At 37.0% G+C, this 25,387-nt stretch overlaps 2 protein-coding genes across 5 annotated transcripts in view; both read right to left on the bottom strand.

The window, feature by feature from the left end:
* The window catches only part of nsd1a (nuclear receptor binding SET domain protein 1a), a 1,446,438-nt gene that overhangs the window by 576,736 nt on the left and 844,315 nt on the right, over positions 1-25,387 (bottom strand). Inside the window, exon 11 of the transcript XR_015507841.1 lies at positions 23,179-23,327. The gene's annotated coding sequence lies outside the window, so the exon portion shown is untranslated. The remainder of the gene's footprint in view (positions 1-23,178; positions 23,328-25,387) is intronic.
* Positions 1-25,387, bottom strand: part of ctnna1 (catenin (cadherin-associated protein), alpha 1) — a 192,052-nt gene that overhangs the window by 154,713 nt on the left and 11,952 nt on the right. For 3 of the 4 annotated variants that reach the window (XR_015506615.1, XR_015506616.1, NM_131456.2), the window contains 3 exon segments: positions 21,453-21,572; positions 17,114-17,383; positions 1,000-1,203 (listed from right to left, as the gene is read on the bottom strand). Coding sequence is in view for 2 of the 4 variants with exons in the window: in NM_131456.2 (NP_571531.1) it covers positions 1,000-1,203; positions 17,114-17,383; positions 21,453-21,572 (594 nt within the window). In the remaining 2 variants the exon portion in view is untranslated. 4 annotated transcript variants of the gene reach the window in all.

The following is a 25,387-nucleotide window of genomic DNA, read 5'->3' as shown; positions in this document are numbered from 1 at the left end:
GGAGTAAGGAAACTGTCTTGCACGCACTCCACTAAAGACATGCATTAGCCTACATATTTAATTTAGTTTGTTAAACTCCAAAATTTGATTCAAAACTATTTGTAAATTCAAAAAGTGAAAATTACTGTTGCGCTGGTCTGAAAATAGAAACAAAATCTCGCCAAACACATCATGCACCTTTTTGCACCGGGTGTATGATAGGGCCCTACATCTTTAACAAAAAGAACAAGGCAAATTATAAACGCTAAATTCTTAACTCCAAACTGTGGCTTCTAGTCAAAAATATTCCACATTTGTCATTAAAGATCCTGCAAATATAGCAGAAGTATTGCGATGTCAATGCTGAAATACATTGTGCAGCCCCATTATTTGATCAATTTTAGAGCAATCCAAAACAACCTTGCCTAAAAAGGTCCATTTTCTATCAGTTCTGATCAAAACAACCAAATTTGTCATGAAGCTTACAAGTTCATTTTTTTCCCTCACCAGACCACAAGCACATCATATCACCCACCATGATGCACAGCCCAGGGGTGTAAAACAGTTGCTTTCAACCTTTTTTTCCCCTCCTTAAACTACTCCGGACTTTCAGTGAAATAAATGAACTGCAAGATAATGAATAGAGAAGCGAAAGGGGAAAACAAATGAAAACCAAGAAAACAAATAAAAACCGATGCTGCTGAGCAAACAAAGGGAATTATTTGAAAACAACAGCAGTCAAACAATTCAATGCACAGATCAGTAGCACAGCGGGGTGTTTTGTGTGTACTCTTCAAAAGCCAGACGGCACAGGACAAATTGTGATGAGACTGCAGGTCTTTCTACAACACCACCCGGTGAACGTGATCTGCGCACTGTCCCTGAAATAAAACTCCCCTCGTCTTCCCTGCAGGAGAGCGTCTGTCTGTCAGGTGGGTACTTGCCTTCGTCATTTAGGGATGTGCAGAAGGGGAGAAGCAGTAAAGGAGAAAGCAAAAGCAGTATTCGGCGTGCACCTACATTGCCCATGTACTCAGAGAGCAGATCCTGCAGCGCCTGGCGCACAGAGTTGCATTCAGCCACGATGCGTTCGCGCCGGTCGTCGCGTGTGCATGAGGAATCGGCCATGAGGGCGGCGCCACTAATGATGCTTTCCAGACGTTCCTCAAGAGAGGGCCGAAATCTCTCCTCGCTGAAACTCAGTGGGTCCACGATGATCTGCTTCTGCATGGGGAGAAAGAGAGAGAAAGAAGAATGTATTAATCTGGAGAAAGTGCTCAATCTTCCTGTCTCGCTGCCTCCACTTTTAATCATCTTATGCTCTAAAATACCACCATTCAGCACTTCTTTGCACAAAAAGAAAGAAATGGAGGGGGAAAAAAAGTAGTGAGATTTATGCTTTCACATACCAAATGTCTAACTTCACAAGAGTTCGACAGTTAAACGGCCGTCGTTATTGGCCCTGCGTCCCGAACAGGATTTTGGAATCTATCTCTTTGGATGCCGAGGCACAAGCTGTGATATTCATTAACTGGACCAATCAATAATTCACAAGATCTGAGATGATGGTCTGGGGCTCCTGATGCAATTTCAGGCCAATGGGTTTCGCTCAATCTGGCTGCATTAGCTTGCCTGTGCACTTCTGCTCCCTTTTAAATCAACTCAATGTAACAGACGGCATCCTAAAAGCCATTTGTATCATCTTCTAGGGCCCGAAAGGAGAAAAAGAAATTAACAAGTGGGACAAAAATCAAGCTTAACTGCGCATTATGTAAGATCACAGGCACGGGCTGTGTGCTTGGGGTTTAAGCTTGGGAGTAAACACAGCAGTTAGTGTGAGCGCATCTTTAAGGCTACTACACCCCAAACAGCAGAGCAATTGGGAGTTGGCCTAGGGCAGCTAAATGCAGTTGTGCATATAAAACATTGCTATTTTTCCTCCTTGAGCCAGGATGACATTTAGATGTCCCGACATGCCCTCTGCTGGGTACAATCACTTCAGGACATCACACTCCCACTCTCAAAGAATAAACCTGTCAACGTCTGGTGCAATTAAAGCGATGACAAGAGTCACTAACGTGCCAGAAAAACGATAGCCGCCTAGGAAGGGAGAAAGAAAATGGGAGGACCGGCGCCAGGTGGAAATAAATCATCCAAAAACGTGACAGGCCCCTTCATCTGATCTCACATATACGGTAAAATATTCAACAATTCAGTTGTTAGGATCGGAGTTTATTAGCCTCATCTCATCTGACCTCCTTTGCTTGCGTGTCATGTTGTCATGGCAACAAGCCTCTCTCTCTCTCTCTGTCTGACTCACTGCAAAGTTGCTCCAGCTTCAAATTAAGCAGCAAGAAGCGATGTGGAAAGAAAGCGTGCATGTGTGCTTAAGTTCCTCCACGGTCACCAGGAAATTAAAGCAGCGCATGATCAGAGGTACCGAGTATTCCCCATCTCATGTGCGCATACACATACTCTTTCTGCCATTTAAACAGATGCCATCTGCTCGGGCAGAAGAACGCCTCTCCTATGTGAGGATGTCTGGCCTCGTGGAACAGATACTACTAAGAATAGAGCAGCTACATCTCTAGCTTGAGCAGCTTTAAAACACAAAGGTGCCGGCACTATTAACAACCAATGATAAAGTCTCAGCGGTGCTTCAAAATCACTCCATATGATTCCATACACTGATATAATATCCCTAAACTAAAACTAAAGGAATATGACTATTTTTGATGACTGCTTTAAATTTAGCAATAGATTTATTTGCTCTGGTCCTTTTGTGTTGCATCTAATGCAATATATATATATATATATATATATATATATATATATATATATATATATATATATATATATATATATATATATATATATATATATATATATATATATATATATATATATATATATATATCACATCACAAACCCTGATTAAGGGAGGTAACATGGTGGCTCAGTGGTTAACACTGTCACCTCAGAGCAAGGTCGCTGGTTCGAGTCCCAGCTGAGCCAGTTGGCAATTCTGTGGGGAGTTTGTAGGTTCTCCCATTTGTTGTCGTGGGTTTTTTTCCGGGTAACTAAACTAAAGTAATTTAGTTTAAGTAACTAAAATTGGCCAGTGTATGAATGAGTGTGTATGGTTGATTCCCAGTAATGTGTTGCAGCCGGAAGGGCATCCACTGCGTAAACATGCTGGGATAGTTGGCAATTCATTCCACTGTGGCTCTCGAAAAATGTAACTACATGTCTCAACAATGCGTAGCACAAGCACTGTGATTGGTCAGCTTATTAGCTGACAAGTGTCAACGGTGCTGACTGCCACGAGCCCGATGGAACGACTGTTTAAAAGTGTCGAGTCTCATGAAGGAGCTCCAGATAGAAACTGTTTTTTTGTCTTTACCTTATGATTAAGGTTGTTGCATGTCTGCCAATTCACGCCTCTGAATAAGAGGCGTTTAGATACTTGTACATTAAGGTAGTGTTCAGAAAAACAAAATACCCGTGAAGAAACAACATAGAGGAACGTAAAATTCACTGCCAGCTAGTTTTTGGAAGTGTTATTGCAGAGCAACACAAACAGCACGCAGAAATATAAATGCACAACTATGCGCAAGGCAGGTGACGTGGCTCACGCCGATCACTTAACGCACAAGTATATATCAGCCATAAGCCAAAAGAAAATGAATGAATGAATAAATGAATGGATTAGGAGAAGCAAATCTGGTTTAAGAACAATTAAAGGGGAAAAATATGCTCTTTTTAAATGTCTGGGAAAGGAGGAAAAAAAAAAAAAAAAACTTTACCCGCTTTTTAACTTTTCCCCACATTTAAAATATTTTGGAGCAGTAAGCATGTCAGACTAAATAATGAAAATGAATCATTGACATCTACTGTCTTCATTAGCTTCTAAAACACTGATTTCTTTATAATTTAAAACAGCATCTTGGATATCTTTTCTGCTGAAGATACTGTTGTTCTAAAAGACTTAAAACAAACAAAAAAATTAAAAATAAAAAAATCTTACATATACTTTACAAACAGTATAGCAGAGAATTTTGGCAGTTTTAAAAATCTTGACTTTTCCAAACCGCGGTAAACTTTGAAAACGGTTATCAACCCATGCCTACTAGGAGGGAAGATTTAATCCAGCAATTAAACAAATTAAAGTAAACTACACACAGTACACTACTTTTATATTTAGGGTCACATTACATTTTTCCCCCAGGAACTGTTTATTTACAAATGGTGTCATGAAATGCAAAAGAAATGCATCAAATATAAATAAATAACTTCAGCAAAAACACAATGATTGAAAAATACTGTGGTTGTACGAAACATTTCTTAAATCGGGCTAATACTACAAATGTTAATAAGAAATAATACTTTCAAGTAACAGCAAACTTTTTTTCTATTTGGGCAGATTTAATCCAACTGATAAAGCACTGAACATCATGAATATCCTATAATACTAAATTAAAGTTAATAAATGAATGAATGGTTAAGGGAAGCAAATCTGGTTTAAGAACAATTAACGGGGAAATAGTTTGTGATGCATCATGATGTTTCCATTAGGTTACTTATGCTACTTTTAAATTTAGGGTTACGTTGCATGTTTTACCCAAGCACTTGTTGTTGTTTTTTAAGGGGTCTTATTAATTTTAAATTACAAAAAGCATTAAATATGCTGCTGCAGCAAATAAATAACTTCTGCAAAAATACAATAATTGACAAATACTGTGGTTGTATAAAAACATTTTTTTAAATCAAATTAATACTACTGAAATGTTAAGACGACGACCAAACTTTCATCTAGATGGGCAGATTAAATCCATCTGATAAAGCACTAAACTTCAGGAGTCTCCTATACTATTAAACTTAAGTTTACCATCAATACTATAGATGTTTTTTTTGTTTGTTTTTTTGTTTTGTTTTGTTTATGAACATCAATAAAGATTACCCAGACCTAAGGCAATGGCCAAAAGCACCTGCCTGTCTAATCAATATATAACAAGTACAAAGAATAGTTGGTATAGATGGAACAAAGATATAGCAGGTGAACACCATTAACAATAGTTAATATAAGAGAGATTTTACATGAAGACCCAAAAGTGCCCCTCCACAAAATATATAAAGAGAATTTAACAATTTAAGCTAATGACTTTTTCATTCATTCAAAAGGGGCTAAAGCAAGACTAAAACAGATTTTATCATGACTGAAAATTATTAAGAAGGTATACCAATAATAATTCAACTGATCGATTCAGTAAGATGAGCTCTTTGCAGCATTTCAAAACTCCCTAGAAAACCTGCATTCAAGGTCAAGAGTAAAAACTGGGCCAATCACATAGTATAGCACAATCAATATAATGGAGGTCTGAGAGGGTACCGATAATTCTGGCAGCCACAGGTACGGATAAAGCTGCCGGCTGCGAGAGATCTTGACAAGTTCTCTGCCGAGTATTGATTGGTTGAGAAGGAAAAAAATAAATATAATTGGAGATTTGCTTCACTTACAGTTAACTATGTTAGATTATGTGACTATGCTAGATTAAATGACAAAAAATATTCTTATTGAATGCCTTTCAAGACACTTAAAGGGATAGTTCACACAAAAATGTAAATCATCATCCACAAATGGATGGTTCCAAATCTGAGTTTCTTCTGGTGAACACATGAGATGATGATATACAAAAAAAAAGCTGGAAACCTGTAACCACTGACTCCCATAGTATTTTTTCTTATTAGGAAAATCTTTAGGTTGTCAGCTTTCTTTAAAATATTTTTTTTGTTCAACATAGGGCTGGGCGATTAATCGAAAAATAATTAAAATCGAAATTCAGAATCTATAATCAAATTAATCCAGGTCAATTTTTTCAATTACTTTCCCTACCACATGTGGAGTCAGGTGACCCCGCCCTGGATGGTTTATACTTTATTATTTGTGTGGGATGGGTTGGGCGGAGCACCAGGAGGAAACCCCCGCCAACACATGCAAAATCTACACAGAAATGCCAACTGACTCAGTCAGGACTCGAACCAGCAACCTTCTAGCTGTGAGGCGATAGGCATTTGGTGTTTTAATTTCATTTGTTAAATGTTGATGTTCAATAGATAATCAAAGACAGTAGATGGTGTGTGTTTCTTTCAAATATTTTAAAATCAAGCAATGCACCCTTCATTCAGAAATCTCTCACTTGTGTTATGCAAGCATATTACAAAACCTGTCAGGGAACTATGAGGCCATTAAAAAAATAATAATAATAGCTAATTAATAGTAATCGGGTTAATGCATTCAATTAACCAAAATTTTGATTTTAGGCCAAATCGCCCAGCCGTAGAAACAATCCTATAAAGGTTTAAAACCACACGAGGGAGTGTAAAGGGTAGGGATGCCACAATACTTTGGTACCTTGGTTCAAATATGCATATGGATATTGCAGTTCTTTAGTTTAATTATTAAACATTTGCATTTTGCATTTTTCCCTTTCCTTTAATTACCATCTAACTGGTTCTGTGCATGTTAGAATGCATGTCCATCAGTGAACACTGAAAGAGACACTTTCACATGAACAGCTGAATGAAAGTTACGACACAAATTAAGTCTTGCTTTGCCATAAGACTCAGTTATGACTAGGGTCAGCAAGCATCTGCAGACATGTATTTCTGCGCATAATTTTGAAAAAATATGGAATAATTTTGGGAGTATAACTAAAAGCTTAACATACGAAGTAAAAGCAATACTTTTTTAACTTGATGTTCACAAAGCAAAACCAATTATTTGGACCTCCACTTATTTGGTAAACAAAGCAAGTTCCTTATATAATATATCAATTAAAAGACAGAAAATATAACATTATAAACTATTGTAAATAAATTATAAGAACACTTTGATATTAGTCAAGAATACCACTGAAATTAAAATAAAAACTGATTAAATGTAAATTTCCACACATTTACACAAGTAAATGGACTACATAATGGGCTAAAAATCTGCAGATTTCTGCGCTCACAGATTCTGTGCGGGCCTAGATATGACCAATAATTATTAATCAGTCCTATTCTTGAGCATTCAATCTGTAAAGCCTTGGAATGTAAACATTGGAGAAATTATTTCATCTATAACTTTCTCAATGTGCTGCGTCTTGAAATAAAAACATCCTATTCCTGCTGTCTGTGTTTTTATATATTAATCAATCAACAAAATATAATTAAATGCCTCTGCTCTTGACTGAATAGCTATCTAGCTCAGTGATGGTTAACCTTTGTGTAATTTATACAGTGAAGATGATGTACAGTATGCAGTGTTATTTGAATATATTTCAGTTTATGTAACAAAACTGTTAGGTGCTTGAAAATCCTGATAAGCATGGCTTAATTCGTTATTATCTTTGCATCATTGTATTAATTTTGCATTGCATTTTGCTTGTAGTTTGTTGCATTTAATTTTTATTTTTAATGAACATTTTACTTACTGAAATCATGAGCTAAAACCAAATTCCAAACCGCGAGTCTGTATTGTTGCACTTTTGGTAAATGGAGTAAATTTAATTTTGGGGTGAACTATCCCTTTAAATCTCTTAAAAAATATAAAAATCTATGAACTTTAAACGTCTCATTGAGCATCCTGCAGGCTGGCTTCACAATAAAATGATCACTTCCTAATGATTTTGAGCTCAAAAAGAAAAAGAGACAAGAAAACAGCAAATGACAACAGAAGACCGATGCTAAGGAATCCAACCCAGGGCGTAAAACAAAAAGACAAAAGATACAGATGATAAGTCCATCGACAAACGTGACAAACAATGCATTCTGGGCTCCAGTCAGAAGCAGAAAAAGAGGATGTCAGTTCAGTGTTGCAGAGTGACGAGGATAATTGCAGCGTGTAAAAGGGAAAAGGAGTGAAAGAGCAGGAACAGAGAGAGACTGACTCATGCTACTACACCTACAGCTCTGCAGATGACTAACCAATTCTGCATTAATCTATAAACTTATAGATGTATTCACAGACAAACGGGAAAATAAAAAAACAACAACTGGGGTTTCATCATAAGTCAGAAAACAAAAACAGACAAGCTTTTAAAAAAAAACGGCTTGTAGGAAACTGAGCACATGAGCCCCAGAGACAGATATTTTGAAGATCACAGCTTTCTAAAGTCCCTGAGCTCAGAGCCAACAACCCCAGAGACAGTTTGGAGAAACAAAGGCAACACGAAAAACTCTAGAAACAAGACAATAACCCATTAGTTCAATAATTAAAGGCCCCAGACTGGAGGATGAGAATGCGCTTTTGTGAAAAGACAGAAAATCAAATGGCTTGAGAACAGAGTGGCAGGGTTCGATTTGATGTGCTCTCTTTAGCAGGCCGATGCCACACTTGACATAGCTGTGAGTGAAATCTTTCAACAGATAATCGAGGAAGAAAGAATCTGATGAGCAAACCCTCTTCATTCGCACAAGAGACAGAGACAAGTACCTGCGGTGACTGATTTGTTGCAAATATAACAGGAGGATGCAGAGTGCGTCGCCTTTATTGACTTCATTCTGAGCTTTGCTGGCCATGCAGACGTATACAATACATCATAACAGAACTGTTGGACTAATAGATGCTCTAATTAGGAATGTTACAGATTAAATAAAGTGCTGGGCTAATCTCAAAGCCTTCTTTCATCATTATTTCATGAAGGAAACTAGGGCTGAGCAATATACTGACATAAAAATCGCATTTGTGACTTAGCAAAAGCTCCGATTTTCTTGCGCGTCATGTGAGGGAAGTACCTAGTTCAATAACAGAAAGCTGATTGGCTATAGCATGTTGGTCTAATTTGTAGCTGTAATACCGCAAATTACATTTGGACTAGAGAAATAAAGAACTACCACACCACAAAAACCAAGCAACAACAACAAAAAAAGAATAGAAATGCGCATTAGATGTAGTGTTACATCGGGAAAATACGACCTGTGCAAAAATATTTAAGACTTAGAACAGCAAATTTAAGACTTCAAGGCCTAAAATTTAGATTTTTTTTTTATGTTAGACTTAAGACTTTAAGACCCCGCAGAAACCCTGCAATACATAAAGATGTTGCACGATTTATTGTGTAGGATGATGCATTATTACACAGGACTTAATTCAAACACTTGACTGAAGCTATAATAAGACCCTCTAGTTTATCGCAATTTTGCGACCACTGAATCCAACACAAAACCAACAAAGCAAATTTTTTGCAATCCTGCAAAATTCTTACTTTAAACGCAAAATAAATAACAAAAAATATCAATAATCTTATAAAACATCCCATTCCAAACCATATAATCAAAATATATTCATTTTAGTTTGCAATTAACAGCTTTAAATGACTTCTAGACGTTGCATATGCAGCGCACGTAACTTATTTGATCGCTTTTCGAAAAATGTCGTCTCACCTGCGCCCTCACAATCCTAACATTGCATGGAAGTGGGGCGTAATTGCTTTACAGCCTGTATAATAAACAGACGCAGATGAAGTGCGAGTGATTTACATGAAGTTAATGCAAAGATACGATTAAACATCTTGTGGCGCAAATCGAGTGAACAACTCGAATTGGGCATTTTCTGTGTTTGATGTTCTTCAGACTACAAAAGAAAGTTAAGCAGACATCTAATGAAGCAGTGGAGCACAGAGAAAAGCTTACACAGCTTACAATGATGGAGATTGGTTCAAGGATGACAGCTGCTGAACGTGACACTATTTTTGCTTTAGATGCATGGCTGGTAGTCTATTATGATGTGCTTCGAATCAACAAATGATTATATATAAATAAATAATATTAATATACAAATATATAAATGATAAACTCTTTTCCTGCCGTTGAGGATAGAAAACACTTCCCCTGCCATTGACATGTTTTACGGCAATCCGTGTTTTAGGTGTATTACGATAGGGGAAGCCCTAACGCATGTCCTGACTGGGGTACATGATGTCAGATGGTCCGGGGAGTGAAATCTGACTAAGAAATAGTAAGATCGAGAAAAAAATACAACCTTCCTTTGGCTCAATCCCTACTGTTTTAGATTTTGTCTTGACAAAAGACCAAAATAAAGAAGTTTTATTTTTATGATTTGTGTCATTGTCAGATTGCACACCTAACATTGTAGGCTACCTAATATGGTAAATAAGACAAGGGCTGTTTCTCAATTCCAAGAACGCAGAGAACGGACTTGCGTTCTTGTGGAGACCGGTCTTGCCAGGTGTCCTCGGAAGAACAAACTCAGCCGACCGCAAGGACAGAGAATGCGTCCTTTGAGAAATAGGATGCTGCGTTCTTCCTGATGGTCACATGACCTTCACGCACTTTAAATGGAAATTATTTAAACATTACAGCACTCATACAACAATGTATTGCTTTTCCCCTCTTCAAAATATATACTTTGCATAAAAACAATATAAATATACTCTGCACAATATAAATAAAACTTATTTTAATATGAATTTCAGCAAAAAAAAAAAAAACACCCTTAATGTGTTTATTCCTTTATTAAGATATTTATGTTGATGTTTACTTTCACCGTTTCATTTAGGGAAACTCCTGAGGTAAATAAGTGATATCTCTGAACTTTAATAATAAATCTAAATAAAGTGCTGCGCTTCCCACCTCCAGTCGCAATGACTTCTGGGACTTCCAGACCAAGTTCGGTGCTCAAGTCTGCATCGGTGCATCCTCGATATCAAGATCACATCCGAGAAGTTTCACGCGTCTACCGTACAAGACCGCTGAAGAACGCATATTGAGAAACAGCCATTGTTTATATATTTTTTTAATCGCAAAATTGTCCACAAATGTATGGGAATTACCACCCCAAAATCTGTGAAATTATGAAAAACAAAGCGTCTGTATAAAGTAACTTTTGAATAAAAACATCATTATGTGTGATATCTGCAAGAACTTTTATGTTTGACATTAGTAGCATTTCCTTCAAAGGGTTGTAGTTCATGAAGAAGCTACGCAGACAGCTGTCAAAATGGCAGAACTATTATTTGCGATTTGACTATGCCATGACGATGCTGTATGTGATAGTTTGGCAGAGACCTTTGGCTTTGTGTACTAACAATGCTCCAGCTGAACACACTGGAGTGTTGGAGATTCACAGTTGATTGCAGAGTCGGCTTTATAGAATAATCCACATGACAATACCATGCCATTTATCGTTCAGCCCTAAAGGAAGCCATCCATTTCAAAGCAGCCCAAAAAAAAAAAAAAAAAAAAAACTAAAAAACTAAATTCTGCTATATGCAGTGAGTAAACACATCTCTAGTGGTGTGCTTTATTAAAGACGCCTCCTTCAGTCAACGTAAAAAAGTACAGATTCAAACAAATTGCTCTGAAACCAGCTGAGAATTGTAAGATGTTCTTTAATGTGGTTGTCTATCATTCAGCAGGGTGGAAAATTAACACCCCTACAAGCTAAAGGCAGGTATTATGTTTTTGCGATGGTGGGAAATTATAACTTGTGTTGACGTTTGCTCAATTTATCCTCATTTAGTTACTTTTTGCCCCTATTTTGCATGATAAAAGGTCATGTTTTGGTTTTGGGGATCTCTAACAACAGGCTGATCTGTCTGCAAGGTCAAAAAACACTTTCATCGTCTTATAATAAGTATTTATTTTTACCTAATTACCCCAACAACTCTACTATGATTGGTTCAGTGATTCATTAGTTCTCAAACCCTTCGTTAGCGCTAAGCTAATCTGCGCTGAATGAATCGATGACCCAGTCCGTAGTGATTGGTCGCCTAAGTTTATAAAGCAATGCAATTAAACACCCGTACATTACTCTTAACCCAAACCCCAAGTAATAACAATAGCTATGTTTCCATCCACCTTTTTATGAGCATTTTGCATATGCGCATAAAAAAACGGTTGACGAAACGCCAAGATGCGCGTACATTTTGAAAATGTCCATAAAAAACATTAAAAATAACTGCGCCACGTGTGTAAGGAACAGCTGATGGTGGCCATAGCGAAGGCAAACAGCAGATCACAAGTTCAAAAACGCATTTAAATCAGTAAAAGAAGACGCACGCGTCACCTTTTCAATATGGTTTTGGACACAATATGTGAATAGCCCAATAAAGACTTGATCTGAGAGATACAGCACTAGCACTGCTCTTTTGAACAGAATCTGAACCGAAGAAAACAGAAAACTTTAACCCTTTATTGCCCACAGCTGAATCTCCATCTGCCAGCGTTGGTCATCTTCGCGTCACAATCAGTCCCGTGAACCCCCACGCTCTGCTAGTATCTGAAGGGAAAGCACGTTCACATTTTACGGATCTGGAACTACATATTAGGTGATGTACCGTATCCAAGTTCAAGCAAAACATCCGAACACAACTCAATTTATTTTATTTTTTTGAGTCAATAATACAGCTAAAAAAATTAATAGTTTTAAACGGTGTACTTTCAGATTTAAGCCTCACCTGGATGTTTTCATATACTTAGTGTTGTTACACACAGCATGGAAGGTCATTTTCAAAAACACATAATAGGGGCTCTTTAACTTATTCATGTAACGCATCTCATTCTATAAATCAAAAAAAAAAAAGTTTAAAAATTAAAGAGGAATACAAACCTAGCATAACTGGCCTAAACTTATCCAAACCAACGATTTCACTAACAAGTTCGGATGTGGGCATTAGTTTAATTTCATATGCATACCTTAATGCAGGGGCATCCAAACCCAAAAGTTTAGTTTCAACCCCAATCAGACAGAGCTGGGAAAGCTAATTAAGCTCTTAGAAACCAACTTGCCTCAACTAACCTGCAAGGATGAGCTAAAATCTGCAGGACACCGGCCCTCCAGGACAGAGTTTAAACACTCCTGTCTTAATGCATATTGGCAAAGAACAAAAAATGCTGGCATATACTACATTTAGGGTGCTTTCACGTCTGTAGTTCGCTTCATTTGTTCCGGACCAAGCACAATAAATGATACATTGTTTCATCTTCTGCCGTCTTTGGGACGTTTTCACACCACACTGCTGGCTTTGGTCCGAACCAGTTGAAACTAACCAAAATGCAGTCATCTGACAAAATCCACATCTCTTATTGGCCAGATGTTGTTGAACATATTTCCTAAACTGCTTATTGATTGGTCAGAATTCACGTGCGGGAAAAAGCCAGTGAACTCGCACAGGTAAACAAAACATTTTACTCTGGAGGGACGACTGCGCTGACTGATTGTATCCCTGCTTTAGACAGATTATACATTACGAAAATGAAGCGCAGTCGCGGCTGGAAAACAGTGTTTAATGCATCGCTCGTCACTTCAGGAGGAGACGTGAATTAATTTAGCTAAACTGCGACATGGTCATCTTGCGGAAACATTACCAACAATCCATCAGGTAATGTTTTCCCTCCCTCTTTCTGTTGGTAAAGCGCTGTCAACAAATATTTTTCCTCCATATCCCATAATGCACAGCGCATCGGTCTACGGCAGCTGAATTAGTAAAAAACGCGCAGTACTTTTTGCAGTTGGACCTGTTTTAGTACGGATCATATTCTCACCATAAACTAACCGCTCCAGGGTTCATTTGAAAGCGTACCGAGACCACCTCTTCAAGCAGGTCTCGGTACGGTTATTTGGTCCGCTTTTGGTGCACACAAATACGATTGCTGCATTCTCACCTGCCCAAACTAACCGTACCAAAAGGGGAAACGAACTCTAGTGCGATTCAATCGAACTAAATAAGGCAGGTGTGAAAGCACCCTTAGTCATTAGGTCTAGTGTAAAAAAGTTAACTTCCAACCCATCCATTAAATACAATAACAAAATAATGATTACCTAAAATGATAGGTTGTATTTGCTAGACAAACTAATGCAAGACTAGTGTGCACAGACACCTATTGCTGGAAAAACACAGCTGGTGGCATTATAACCCACTTTTTTTTCTTTTTATAAGATCTCTATGGCAACATTTCAGATCATGAATATCATTTGCATATATTATTTTACTAACTATTTGTTCAAAATGTTGCGAGTGCAGTAGACCAAAAGCGGTTAGGCTAATGGTTCGCATCCAATTCCAGAAGGAGACTAACTGTTCAAAGCGCAAATAAATGAAGGATATCTAATGATCACTTTTCTGCTTTTAACCTCAAATTAAATTAAGAGACTCTAAACTAAATTTAATACAAGTCACGTCAGGACAAAAAAAACAACAAAAATGCAGTCAAATGCACATGCTATTTCCCATAAGCTTTTAAGGCTGACCCAACTTAACCCTGCAACAAAAGTTCAAACTTGTGAAAGACTCTTTGAGGTCAGTAGCTCAGCTTTGTTTGGACATACAAATTTAATCTGATCCAATCCTGGATTACTGTCTCCTCGACACAGTTCTATCACATACCGGATTTGTCAACAACTCGCACTCACTGTTGATAAAACTGTGTGGAGCATTTGCTGAGGGTGATGGAACTGCCTTGCAATATGCTTGTCGCTGGTCACAAAACATCTTGAGTTCACTTCACAAAACTGAAAGCAATAGCTTCAGAAGCAAACTTTGCGTTTTTAGCTTGAGCTTTCTGCAGTCAGGATACGGTCAGGGGGCAAAAACTGGTCACAATGAATTACTGATTGAGTAATAAGATTCTCTACACGTCAAAGGTCTGCAAGGGACTGCATATTTGATAAAAGCTTCAATGCCTTTTCTATGAATTCTGAATATTTTACGATCTATATCCAACACCTAGAGCAGGGACAATCAGCTCCCTGCCTTTTCAAGTCCTCAATGAAAAAAGTATAAGAGATTTTTTTCCCCTAGCTTTTTTCACTCTTTAGAAAAGAATTACACCACTTAGGCCTATGGGATATTTATCTTTTAAGATCACAACTGTTGTTTTAACAATCTGCAGGCAGAAATTTCCAAATGTCTAAATGGGGTTTGCTAGTTTTAAAACTGATCAAGCAAAAATTTTATTTGCCTGAACCTCCAATTCTATCTCTCGGCAAATGGTAACTTATTGATTTAGTGGCTTTAATTTGTACAATCTGATTGGTACATTAGTTTAACTTGCTAGGTTGAGTTTAGTGTCATTCCTACTTTTAAAAATCATACATTTTCAGTATCACTTCCATGAATTCGTACGAATTAGCCACTAAACTGCAAAAGTAAATAGTTATGTTTCCTTGTGAGATTAGACAGAAACATCAGTGCAAGTGTGTTAAATGTGAATCAACTGTTTTGAACATTGTCTAAATTAATGATGCGTCGAATCATTTATTAAGACAAAGTTGCCCCTGCTGGAGGTTTTAAATTTCATATTTCACCAAAAACCAGCTAAGATACCACCACAGTAGCTTTATTTTTATATTTATGGCCACTAAAAAAAAACTGAGAAATGACCAAAGTCTGATTGACTGCTTTGAAGGAATTGCCATTTATAGTTTGCTTTTTCTTTCTTTCTTTTACATTAGGACATTCCTTACTGCATTGTGAAGAGGTGTGAATTATTATAATTATTATTGACCTCATTCTGCAATGCGAAAGTGGGCTCATTTTTGCGATTGTTTTAAAACTTAAATAATAAACGGCAGAAAACAGTCAAACTGCTTGCTCTACAAACAAGTGTTTATGACTATATACGAAGTAGAATAATATAATAAACAAACATCAGTTTGCAACATCAAGCAGCAAAACGAGCCGGTTGTAACATGTAAAAATTAATGGAAGTTAATGAGACCGGAAATCTTTACCCAAAAAGATTTCAATGGCTGCGTGCACTCGAACATGAAGAATAAGGTCAATAATAACAATATAGTAATACTACACACCCCTCTACACCATGCAATAAGGAATGTCCCATTGTAAAATAAGCAACCATACATGGCTAATCCTCCAGGGAACAATCAATCAGACTGTGGTCAATTCTCAGTTTAGTGTTGATAGTCATGATAGTGAATGACCATTCTCCACTGAAAGCCTGTAATTACAGGCTATTTGCGTATATTAGGGATGTTCTGATACACTTTATCCCTTCCTGATACTGGAGTTCAGGGTATCTGCTGATACAGAGTACTGAACCGATACCGGAGGGTGCATCTGTAGAAACAGTTGTGTATACTACTAGCCCTGTATAAGAATGAATTTACAGTTTAATTTAGACTCATCCATTATTAAAACATGAGCAAATACATACAGTGAACTAAAGGAATTTAATATCTGACATTTTTATTATCAGACATTCAACAGTAATATTTACTGAAACAAGTTCAGCAACAAATCAAATACCTTAAACAGAAAAAATCTATTAAAAGTTATTATAATTGTAAAAAAAATCAGCGCAAAAAAATAATAAATAAATAAATATGAATAATATGGGGAAAGAAAAACAATTACTTTTTTAAAACTTTAAACTCAGAAACAAGTTTTAGATAAAATGGTGCATTACCCTCAGTAAGAAGAACTGACTCAGAGGCCCTGTTTACATTAACAGGTCTTGATGCCCGCAGCTTGCGCCTTTGATTTATATAATCAGAAGAATGTGTGGGTACAAGTGAGGTCTCCAGTCTGGTGGGAGCAAATTGAGGCGACTGACCACTTTCCTCCATGTTTCCTCTGTCGTTGTTGTTGTTTACTGTGTTAGCGTCTCCACACACGCTCTTCCTTCTACATCATTAAACCGCAGAGAAGTACCACATTGTCGCAACTTTAATGACGTACAAAACGGAACGCCTCTATAAATTTGATCAGCATGTTTACATGATAGTGGCATTGTCACATATCCGATTTATTTCCACATGAAGGAAATTAAAATTAAAATTAAGGCCTGAAACTAATTTCTGGATATCCGAATGCATGTGTTTTTTTTATGTTTACACGGTCATAGAACAGATCCGATCTGTCACATATGAGCAAAAAAAAAAAATCGGAATTGCGACACATTTAACTGGCAGTGTAAACGGGGCCAGAGTTTGCAATGTTCTATTTACCATTTTGAAATACTCACCGTTACCAGAATTTTTCGTATTTTTAGTATCGTTATCAGTTAAAAATAAATAAATCAAATAAAAAAAATTTATTACTCCACCAAAAGCATGTATGTGCGTGCTATTTCTGTATATATTAGAGATAAAACTAGCCCAAGGACTTACATCAAAGTTGTTGAGGGCGTAGGCTAGCTCTCCTCCACCTGCAGTCTGGGAGAAGCTGGAATCCTCGCTGCTGGTAGCCTGAGCGGCATTAGATATGCCAGAGACGGCGTGCTGCAGCTGCTTGTAGATCAGATCCCGGTTGGCCTTGTACGCGGCCACGTCTGGGTGCTGTAGGCAGGCACGCGAAGCCGTGTACAGCATGGGAACGTTCCTCTGAAGGACGCCGCGAGCTGCTGCCATTTGGTCTTTGTGATGGACGTCCTTGAGTTCCTGTCATTCCAAGTGGAAGAAGGGAAAAAAATTTAGAAGTGATGTTACAGGCCTGTCATCATAAGGACACTAAAGCACTCTAATAGAGCAAAGCAGCCCCCAAGGGCCCACACATGCTTATAATCAGATCATGAACGTACAGTCTGGCAAAACGTGTGGCATAAAAACACGTGCCATATGAAAGCACTAGAGTTACTCGGAGACATTGGGAATTTTCCCCATAATGCCACATTAGTTGAAATCAGAATTATTAGCTTTTCTGAATTATTAGCCGCTTGTATATTTTTCCCCCCTAATTTCTAACACATTTCTAAACATATTAGTTTTGATTACTATTTTCTAATAATTGATTTATTTTATCTTTGCTGTGATGACAGCACATAATAGGTTACTGAATATTTTTAAGACACTTCTATTTAGCTTAAAGTGACATTTAAAGACTTAACTAGGTTAATTAGGTTCAAGTTGGGGTAAGTAGGCAAGTCATTGTAAAACAGTGGTTTGTTCTGTAGACAATCGAGAAAAATATGCTTAAGGAGACAATTAACATTGACCTTAAAACGGTTTTAAAAACTGCTTTTATTCTAACTATAATAAATAAGACTTTCTCTAGAAGAAAAAAACATTATAGCAAATGCTGTCAAAACCTTATGCTAATATATAAGAGCAATTCCGGCGTTATGGATGTGACCAAAAAAAGTATGCAAGTTTGCAGTATACAACATACTTTTGTAGAAATTTATTAATTAAACTGCACAATCCAAAAGAAATAATGCCAATCAAAAGGATAAAATATGTCCCTCAAAAATGAACAAAAATGACTGACTTTATTTTATTTGACATTTTTGCATTTGTGAAGAAAGAGTGTAGTTATGGATATGACATCTCTCCGTTGTGCATGTGACCGATGTGAAATTGCCACTTCATTAGTAAATGCATTTACTAACATGAACAACACATGTACAACATTTATTAATCATAATTGAACATTTACTTTTTTGCACCATAAGTTAACATAAACTACTGTATTTTCATTAACTAACGTTTATTAACATGAATAAATACTGTAGTAAATGTGTTGTTCATTGTTTGTTCATGTTAGTGAATGCATTACTTAACATTAACTAATGAACCTTATTGTAAAGTGACCGAATGATTAGTAAATCCATACGAAACATGCACTTAAAAGTGACGTAACCTCATCAGTCTCACACTCAGGCGTGCTTTGCAATCACACTACAAGTGTACCATGCCAATGCCAAACTGAACCACACTCTGGCACAGCTCTTCCAACTGGGCCACGGCCGGCCAACTGAACCACGCCTAGGCCTGATTCAGAGCACTCACACTTGTTAAACTAACCAGGATATGGGGGTCAAAAGTGCCTGGGTGCGGTTTGGAGTGCACCCTTAAATAGCCACTTGTAAACAAAGCAAGGCCTGGAGCATTTATTGAAGACTTTACAATTTTCTTTTAGCTTTAAGAATTTAATTTAAACTACCCCTAAAAATTGGCTTAAAGACAAAAATTTGTTATTCGCAGTTTTATAACAAGTGGCTGATAGAAGAGAAAGAAATGTTTAACACGTTAAATGATGACAATACTAATTATATTCCTTTTTGTCATGTGTGACAGTGAAAATGCAACGTCACGTCAACAACCCATATAAAGACGATATGTCAAGTAAATAATCAGTGTCCTGCTTCATTCGCACTCCGTCTAGCTGTTTGAAAGGAGAACGCATCCTGCGTGAACGCCCTATAATCTCTAAAGTGTTGCCGTGCCGTACTTTAAGTCAAGTGTACAGTGTTGACACAAATTGCTGTCTGTCAGAACACAAGTTACAGCCTAAAAAAAAACCACACTTTATGGCCCGTTTGAGTATAGTAGACAAGATGTTGTGCTATGTGAAATGTCTTGAAAATGAGGGGGGGAAATAAAGAGCATCAATTTTTGTGCTTTCATGATCGATCGTTGCTGTCAAACTTGAGATCTCCCTTGTGCTGCCAAGCCCTCACTAAAAATCACTTCCGTCTTACAGCAGTGATGCTTTATTCCACCGAAAGTAGATGTATTAAAAAAATAAATAAAATAAAAAAAGTTAATACCAAAGCAATTTGCACCTTGGGAGCGAAGCTGCAGCACAAAATTTAAACTTAGAAGGGTTAGTGCAGCATGAGAAGGTAAAAATCCCACTGAATAAATAAAAATGAACAGCTTGGCTCCATATTCACCCGGAGAAATAATTAGCATTGTCAAGATACTTTAATCTCCCTCAATGGCGAAACAATATTCTTTCTATTAATCGGTGAGCTCACCTGGAAAATTCATCCAGAAATCCATCACTGTTGACTACTGCTTAACTGGATAAGCCCGAAATAATCCCAATTCCCATATCATTTAAATGGATTTTGTCGCTCTCGCTGCTCAAACCCAGTCTTGCTTCTCGCCAACCCAACAACCGTTAAGAAGATTGTTTGTTCTATTATGCATCAAATCATCAACCAGAACTGCACTACACAATAGTTTGTGCATTGAAATCGCAACAAATATATCTGCAAGTCACGTTGTAGAATTACATTTATTAAAGATTAAAACAAAGATATTCAATTTTATTATTTGTTGCAGGATGGCCATGTTTTTACATTTAATTGTTCAATTTCTGTACTTGACTACTGTTAGACTCCCGGGAAAACCATAAACAGGGTTTCTGCCGGATTTACAGAGTCAAATTTAAGACTAAAACCTTTTTAAGACCATCAAGAAAGAAATTTCAGACCTCTATAGGGTAAACGCTGAGGACTTTTTTAATAGTCTAACAGAAGAAGAAAAAAAAATCTACTAGCCATATCAAGAAACAAATTCTAATTTGTAATATTTTGGTCACATATTTTAAATAATGTTAAATCAAGCAATCCATGGTTGTACACATGCATGTTTTTTCAACCTTAAAAAAAAGCTTTCACTTTTGCCTTAAAGCAATTTTATGTAAAGAATTATAATGTTGAGTATATGCATTTATGACTTTCATTTTATATCAAGCCTCCCTTGGACAGGTGTTGAGAATTAGCAAGTCTGCTAAAACAGTGGTTCCCAAAGTGGGGGTCAAGACCCCCAGATTGGTGATTTCCAAAAGCAAAGTTAAATTTATTAAACTATTACATTTACCATATTATATCCATAACCTGCAGAAAAGTAGTTACTAGTTACATTAATAAAACAACATGCAAATAAATAGCCATCAGCCTTTCCATTTTTTGCAACCGCTTGGGTGATAACGTTATATTAAAGACACAGCACATTGATTTTATGGCACCATGGTAAACTTTCTGGCACCTTTATGGCACTCATGTACAATAAAAAAAAAGAAGATGGTCTCAGAGTAGCGTTCTTCAAATTGAAATGATGAATAGTCTTGGGCCTATTGGTATGTGCACTGGTGTGGAAGGTTTATATATTTATTACCACTTCAGAGGATATTGGGGGTCACAAGTCTCAGGCATTGTATGGGAGGAGGGGACCCCTGTGCTACCACACTTAAACAACTGCATTAGGTTTATGCAGTGTAATTGTGATGTCCATGTCAAAAGAGAGTTTTGCTCAATGTTTTATTAAGATGTATTTAAAGTGACTGGATTTGTGTTGGATCGATTGGGTAAGTCTACATAAAGGACAATTAAGCCCTGTTTAAAATGATTTAAGACCTACAAGATAAAATTTCAATGAATTTAAAACTTAAAGGCCTACAATTTCGTTTTTTAATTTTAAGACATTTTAAGACCCTGATAGAGCACTGTTGATTAATATATTTTTGCTTGTGATTTATAATATTTCATGAAAATGCACTGGATAGAAAAAGACTTGATCATCCCAGTAGATCTAAACTTATGAATAAAACATCAGCAGATGATTTGAATAGCTCTATTTGGAAAGATTTCATATCGCAGGAACACAAAATAATCTCAATGTCAGATGTTTCCAATAGTGTGCAGCCCTAAACTACAGCATTTCTTGCAGCACATGTGAGTGAAAAATGTAATGCATCTGCGAGCAGTTGCTGTGTTTTTACCTGCTGCCTCTTGGCCGCCATCATGTTCAGTTTGTCAACCTCTGGCTTCAGAGCTTTGTATTGGATGCCCAGGTCTTGCTCAGTGCCAGCATTACGCACCTTCATCAGGCTCTCCTCCACCTGTGGGTCAAATTCAATAACTTTTAAAAAACAAGCCTTAGGCCCAATTCCAATTTTTGCAGCCCTACCCCTTACCCTTACAAAAGAGGGTTAAAGGGAAGGGCTTCAAAATTTACCCCTAAGAATTGGGACAGCACTACAGCAACTGCACATGTCATCACATGCTCTCGCGATCTCTTGCTTCAAATGATATCAGACGATGGCGACTGCTGTAGTGAGTCCAGTTGCATTATTTTTTGGTATTTATCTTCAGGAAATCACTGAAAGCATATATCATGTTCTCATAACGATCTAATGTGGCAATAAGATCGTAACTGTACTGTGTATTTACACAGTGGCCATATTCATCTATGCAAACACACCAAAAACAACATTAACATTATAGCAGACACTGTAAAAAGCTCATTCTCAGCAACTAGACATTACTGACAGGGTATCAGCGTGTCAAGTGGCAGAATGTTGTGGAACTGCTGTACAGAAGTTATGATTATGGATTATAGATTGCGTTTTTTTTAAAGCAGGACGGTAAAACAAGAATGTGGTTATGAATATATTAAAACATCTGTTTGTTTGTCATAAAAAATAGAAATGACAAAAAAATACAAATAATTTGTGGATCTCCTTACTTCCGGGTTCAGCAATACTGCTGCTGTGGCTGGTGTATTCGGGGTAGGGTTGTAACAATATACCGGTATGACGGTTTACCACGATTTGAACGTGCACGATTATCATACCATGAACAATTGCATATCAACGGTTTTAACCTTTAACGGTTTTCTGTCTCCTTAAAGACCGAGACAGCCGCCCGCGGCTAAAAATAAGTTTAATAAGTCTTAAATGTTTAATAACTTTTGATCCGCTGATCCGATTCATACAATTCAAAGATTGGCATAAAGAAGAGAATCTCAGCTTTCCAGTGCTGTATCACATAACATTCGCGGACTTTCAGAGGCTCCGGAATCAGTGCGGTTACGTCATCAACATTTGACAACGCTGATTTGACAAAGAAACGCTCGTCACTGTGTCTCCGGACAAATCAGACATGATACATTGATGCATTGTCCCTCCTCCATGCCCAGATTGGTTCAAACTCGCTATATCACAACCAATAAGCATAGGTTTCGCTTTTGTTTGTGGACCAAGCTTTTTGAACAACACGGAATGAGAGAAAGGCATACATTTATGCGCGGCTAAATAAAACGCAAAAAAAAAAAGTTTTGCATGAAATAATTCTCATACTAAGTACTTTTGCATGCACAGCAGCACAGAAACATGACAAAACAGTGACACAGCAAAGACGAACTGCTGCTCTCGCTGTTTTCAAAAGACGCAAATGAAGATGCAGCTGTTTGTCTGCATTGCAAGACAACCACATCCAAATCCATATCGATAGACAACCATATCCATGCTGGCACATAAAACCTAAGGATGTTCCATATTGAATCTAGTTTCGTTATGTAACTATTTATAGTATAGTAAATATTTATATCTATTTTTTACTGAGGATGTGCACCATGTTTATTTGGACTTTATTTGGACTTTGACACATTATTTATTATTTTCTTATTTTTATTTGTTCATTGTAAGTGGTGTTGTTTATAGTAACTAAAAATATATTATTTGGAAAAAGTCAAATTTGCTTCACTGTTCTATTATTTTGTAACATTTGTAACATACCGTATACCGCGAAACCGTCAAACCGTGGTATTGTTTTAGACGATTATCATACCGTGAAAAATTCATACCGTTACAACCCTAATTCGGGGAAATTTTCTTACCCCTTGGTTTCGATTGTGGTCCTTAAAAATCTTCGTTCGAAGGGGTGTTCACCCCTTCCCATTAGCCCTACGCCTTCAAGCTGAAGAGAATTGGGACATCCCTACCCCTCAGCATGCATGTGCAAAACGAGGGCTAGAGGTAAGGGGAAGGGCTAATAAATATCTAGAGGCTGTGTACACCAGGCAGCTAAAGAGAATTACAAATTCAATTTTAAGTGACACTGCTCATCCCCTACACTCAGTTTCAGCTCCACAGGTGTCTAGTATTAAGCTGTAGAACGAAATACAAAAATAGTTTCATACCAGCAGCCATTAGACATTAAACTTTAAACAGACATTAGACATTAAACAGACATTAGACATTAAACATTTATTGGGGGGGTGGACACTTAAAGTGATTATTCATTTATTCTTTATAAGTGTTTTTATGTTTATGTTTTATGTCTTAATGTTCATTTGTTGTTGTAACTATGCGAGTTCTTTTGTGTGGCACTGTTATGAGATGAGGACTCTTGACTGCAAACCAAATCTACCTTTGGGTATAAATAAAGTAACTTAACCTAATCTACGGGGTAGAATTGGGATTGGGCCTTAATTTATAGCCTGAAATTAATGTTTTGAGAGATTTCTGAAAATCCTTCATGCATTCTTTTTCTTTGTATCGGTTGCCTTATAGCTATTTAATATAAAGAATTGTAAATTTTGTGTATATGCATTTGGTTTGTCCAGAGTAATTGTGATTAGACATTAGACATTTTTTAAAAATGAGCATTAATTTAATGTAGCCTGAAATAAATGTAATGAGAGATTTCTGAAAATCCTTTATATATTTTTCCCTGCAGGCTTTGTATTAGTTATCTTCTATTGAAACTATTTTAAACTACCCTTAGGCGGTTTATATGAATATTTATAACTTCATTTTGAGATTTTTCTGCTTTTGTTATTAGAGACAATATAAAGACTGGAAACTAGATCAGCAAACCACACCACCTGGTATCATAATAGGTAATAAAAAGCAGAAACGATGAGAAAAGCAGCACAACCGAAAAGCAGTTTGGTATCAATATGAACTGATTACGCTGAAAAATTATTAGTGACGTTTTCAGTGAGCCAGAAAATCTGCCACCTACATTTAATTGTAATGAGCGCACCCCATTCAACCACAAAAGTAAAGAAATAAAAAAAGACAAATATTAAATGTCAAACTCCATCATGATTTCTCCTTTCAGAGTTTACTCTAATTAATCCAACAAAAGCATTAGCCAAACCATTACTACATTAGTCGAAATCAGACAAGAGGAATATTTCACGGTCACACAAGCATGCTAAAAAAGCTTTATTTGATCATTCAAGCTGAGCTCCCAGAACAGAAAAAAGCAAGAAAAACAGCGCCTACTCTTCCACAAGACGACTTCTGTTTCCACTTGCACAAACGTTCATCATAAACTTCAAGCGAAAAACACTGGCAAAAAAATCTAATTGTAACAGTGGGGGAAAAATAATCCACCTTTATCTTACATTTCCAATGAAATCTCTCAGAGGAAAGCTTTTCACAGCCCTGCCAACATTGTGAAATCATTTTATGCACAAACGTGACAAGACCTCTCTACGCCGCTTCAAGGACTAGGCAAAGTGTGATTCAATAGCCTGCTGCTTGCAGAAACAGAAAGTGGATGTAATCTAGTTTGTACCAACAGCCTATAGACCTAATGTAAACAAATCTAATACAAAACCCAGAGAAAGTGCAGGCTACAGCAAAGCTTGCAACGTGCAGTTCTTCTTTTATATGAAGTTTATATTCACACAGTAACTGGCTTTGCTGTGCATATAATTACTATTGGAGGAAGTTAAAAATAAAGTTGGGCAATAAAGCCGGAGGGCATTAAAAAGTACTGACACCAGTGCAGATAATGAAGGAGGTAAACTCAAGTGGCTTTGTGTGTGCTTTAGCCAGCCTTCTGGACCAATGCCAGATCCCTGTGGTACTTCCTTCGGCTTTAGATACAGTGACTGACGAAGGCTGGAGATAATGAATTT

The sequence above is a fragment of the Danio rerio genome, chromosome 14 (genome assembly GCF_052040795.2).
Source record: "Danio rerio strain M-AB ecotype USA chromosome 14, GRCz13ab, whole genome shotgun sequence".
NCBI lineage: Eukaryota > Metazoa > Chordata > Actinopteri > Cypriniformes > Danionidae > Danio > Danio rerio.
This window is presented reverse-complemented; position numbering and strand designations above follow the sequence as displayed.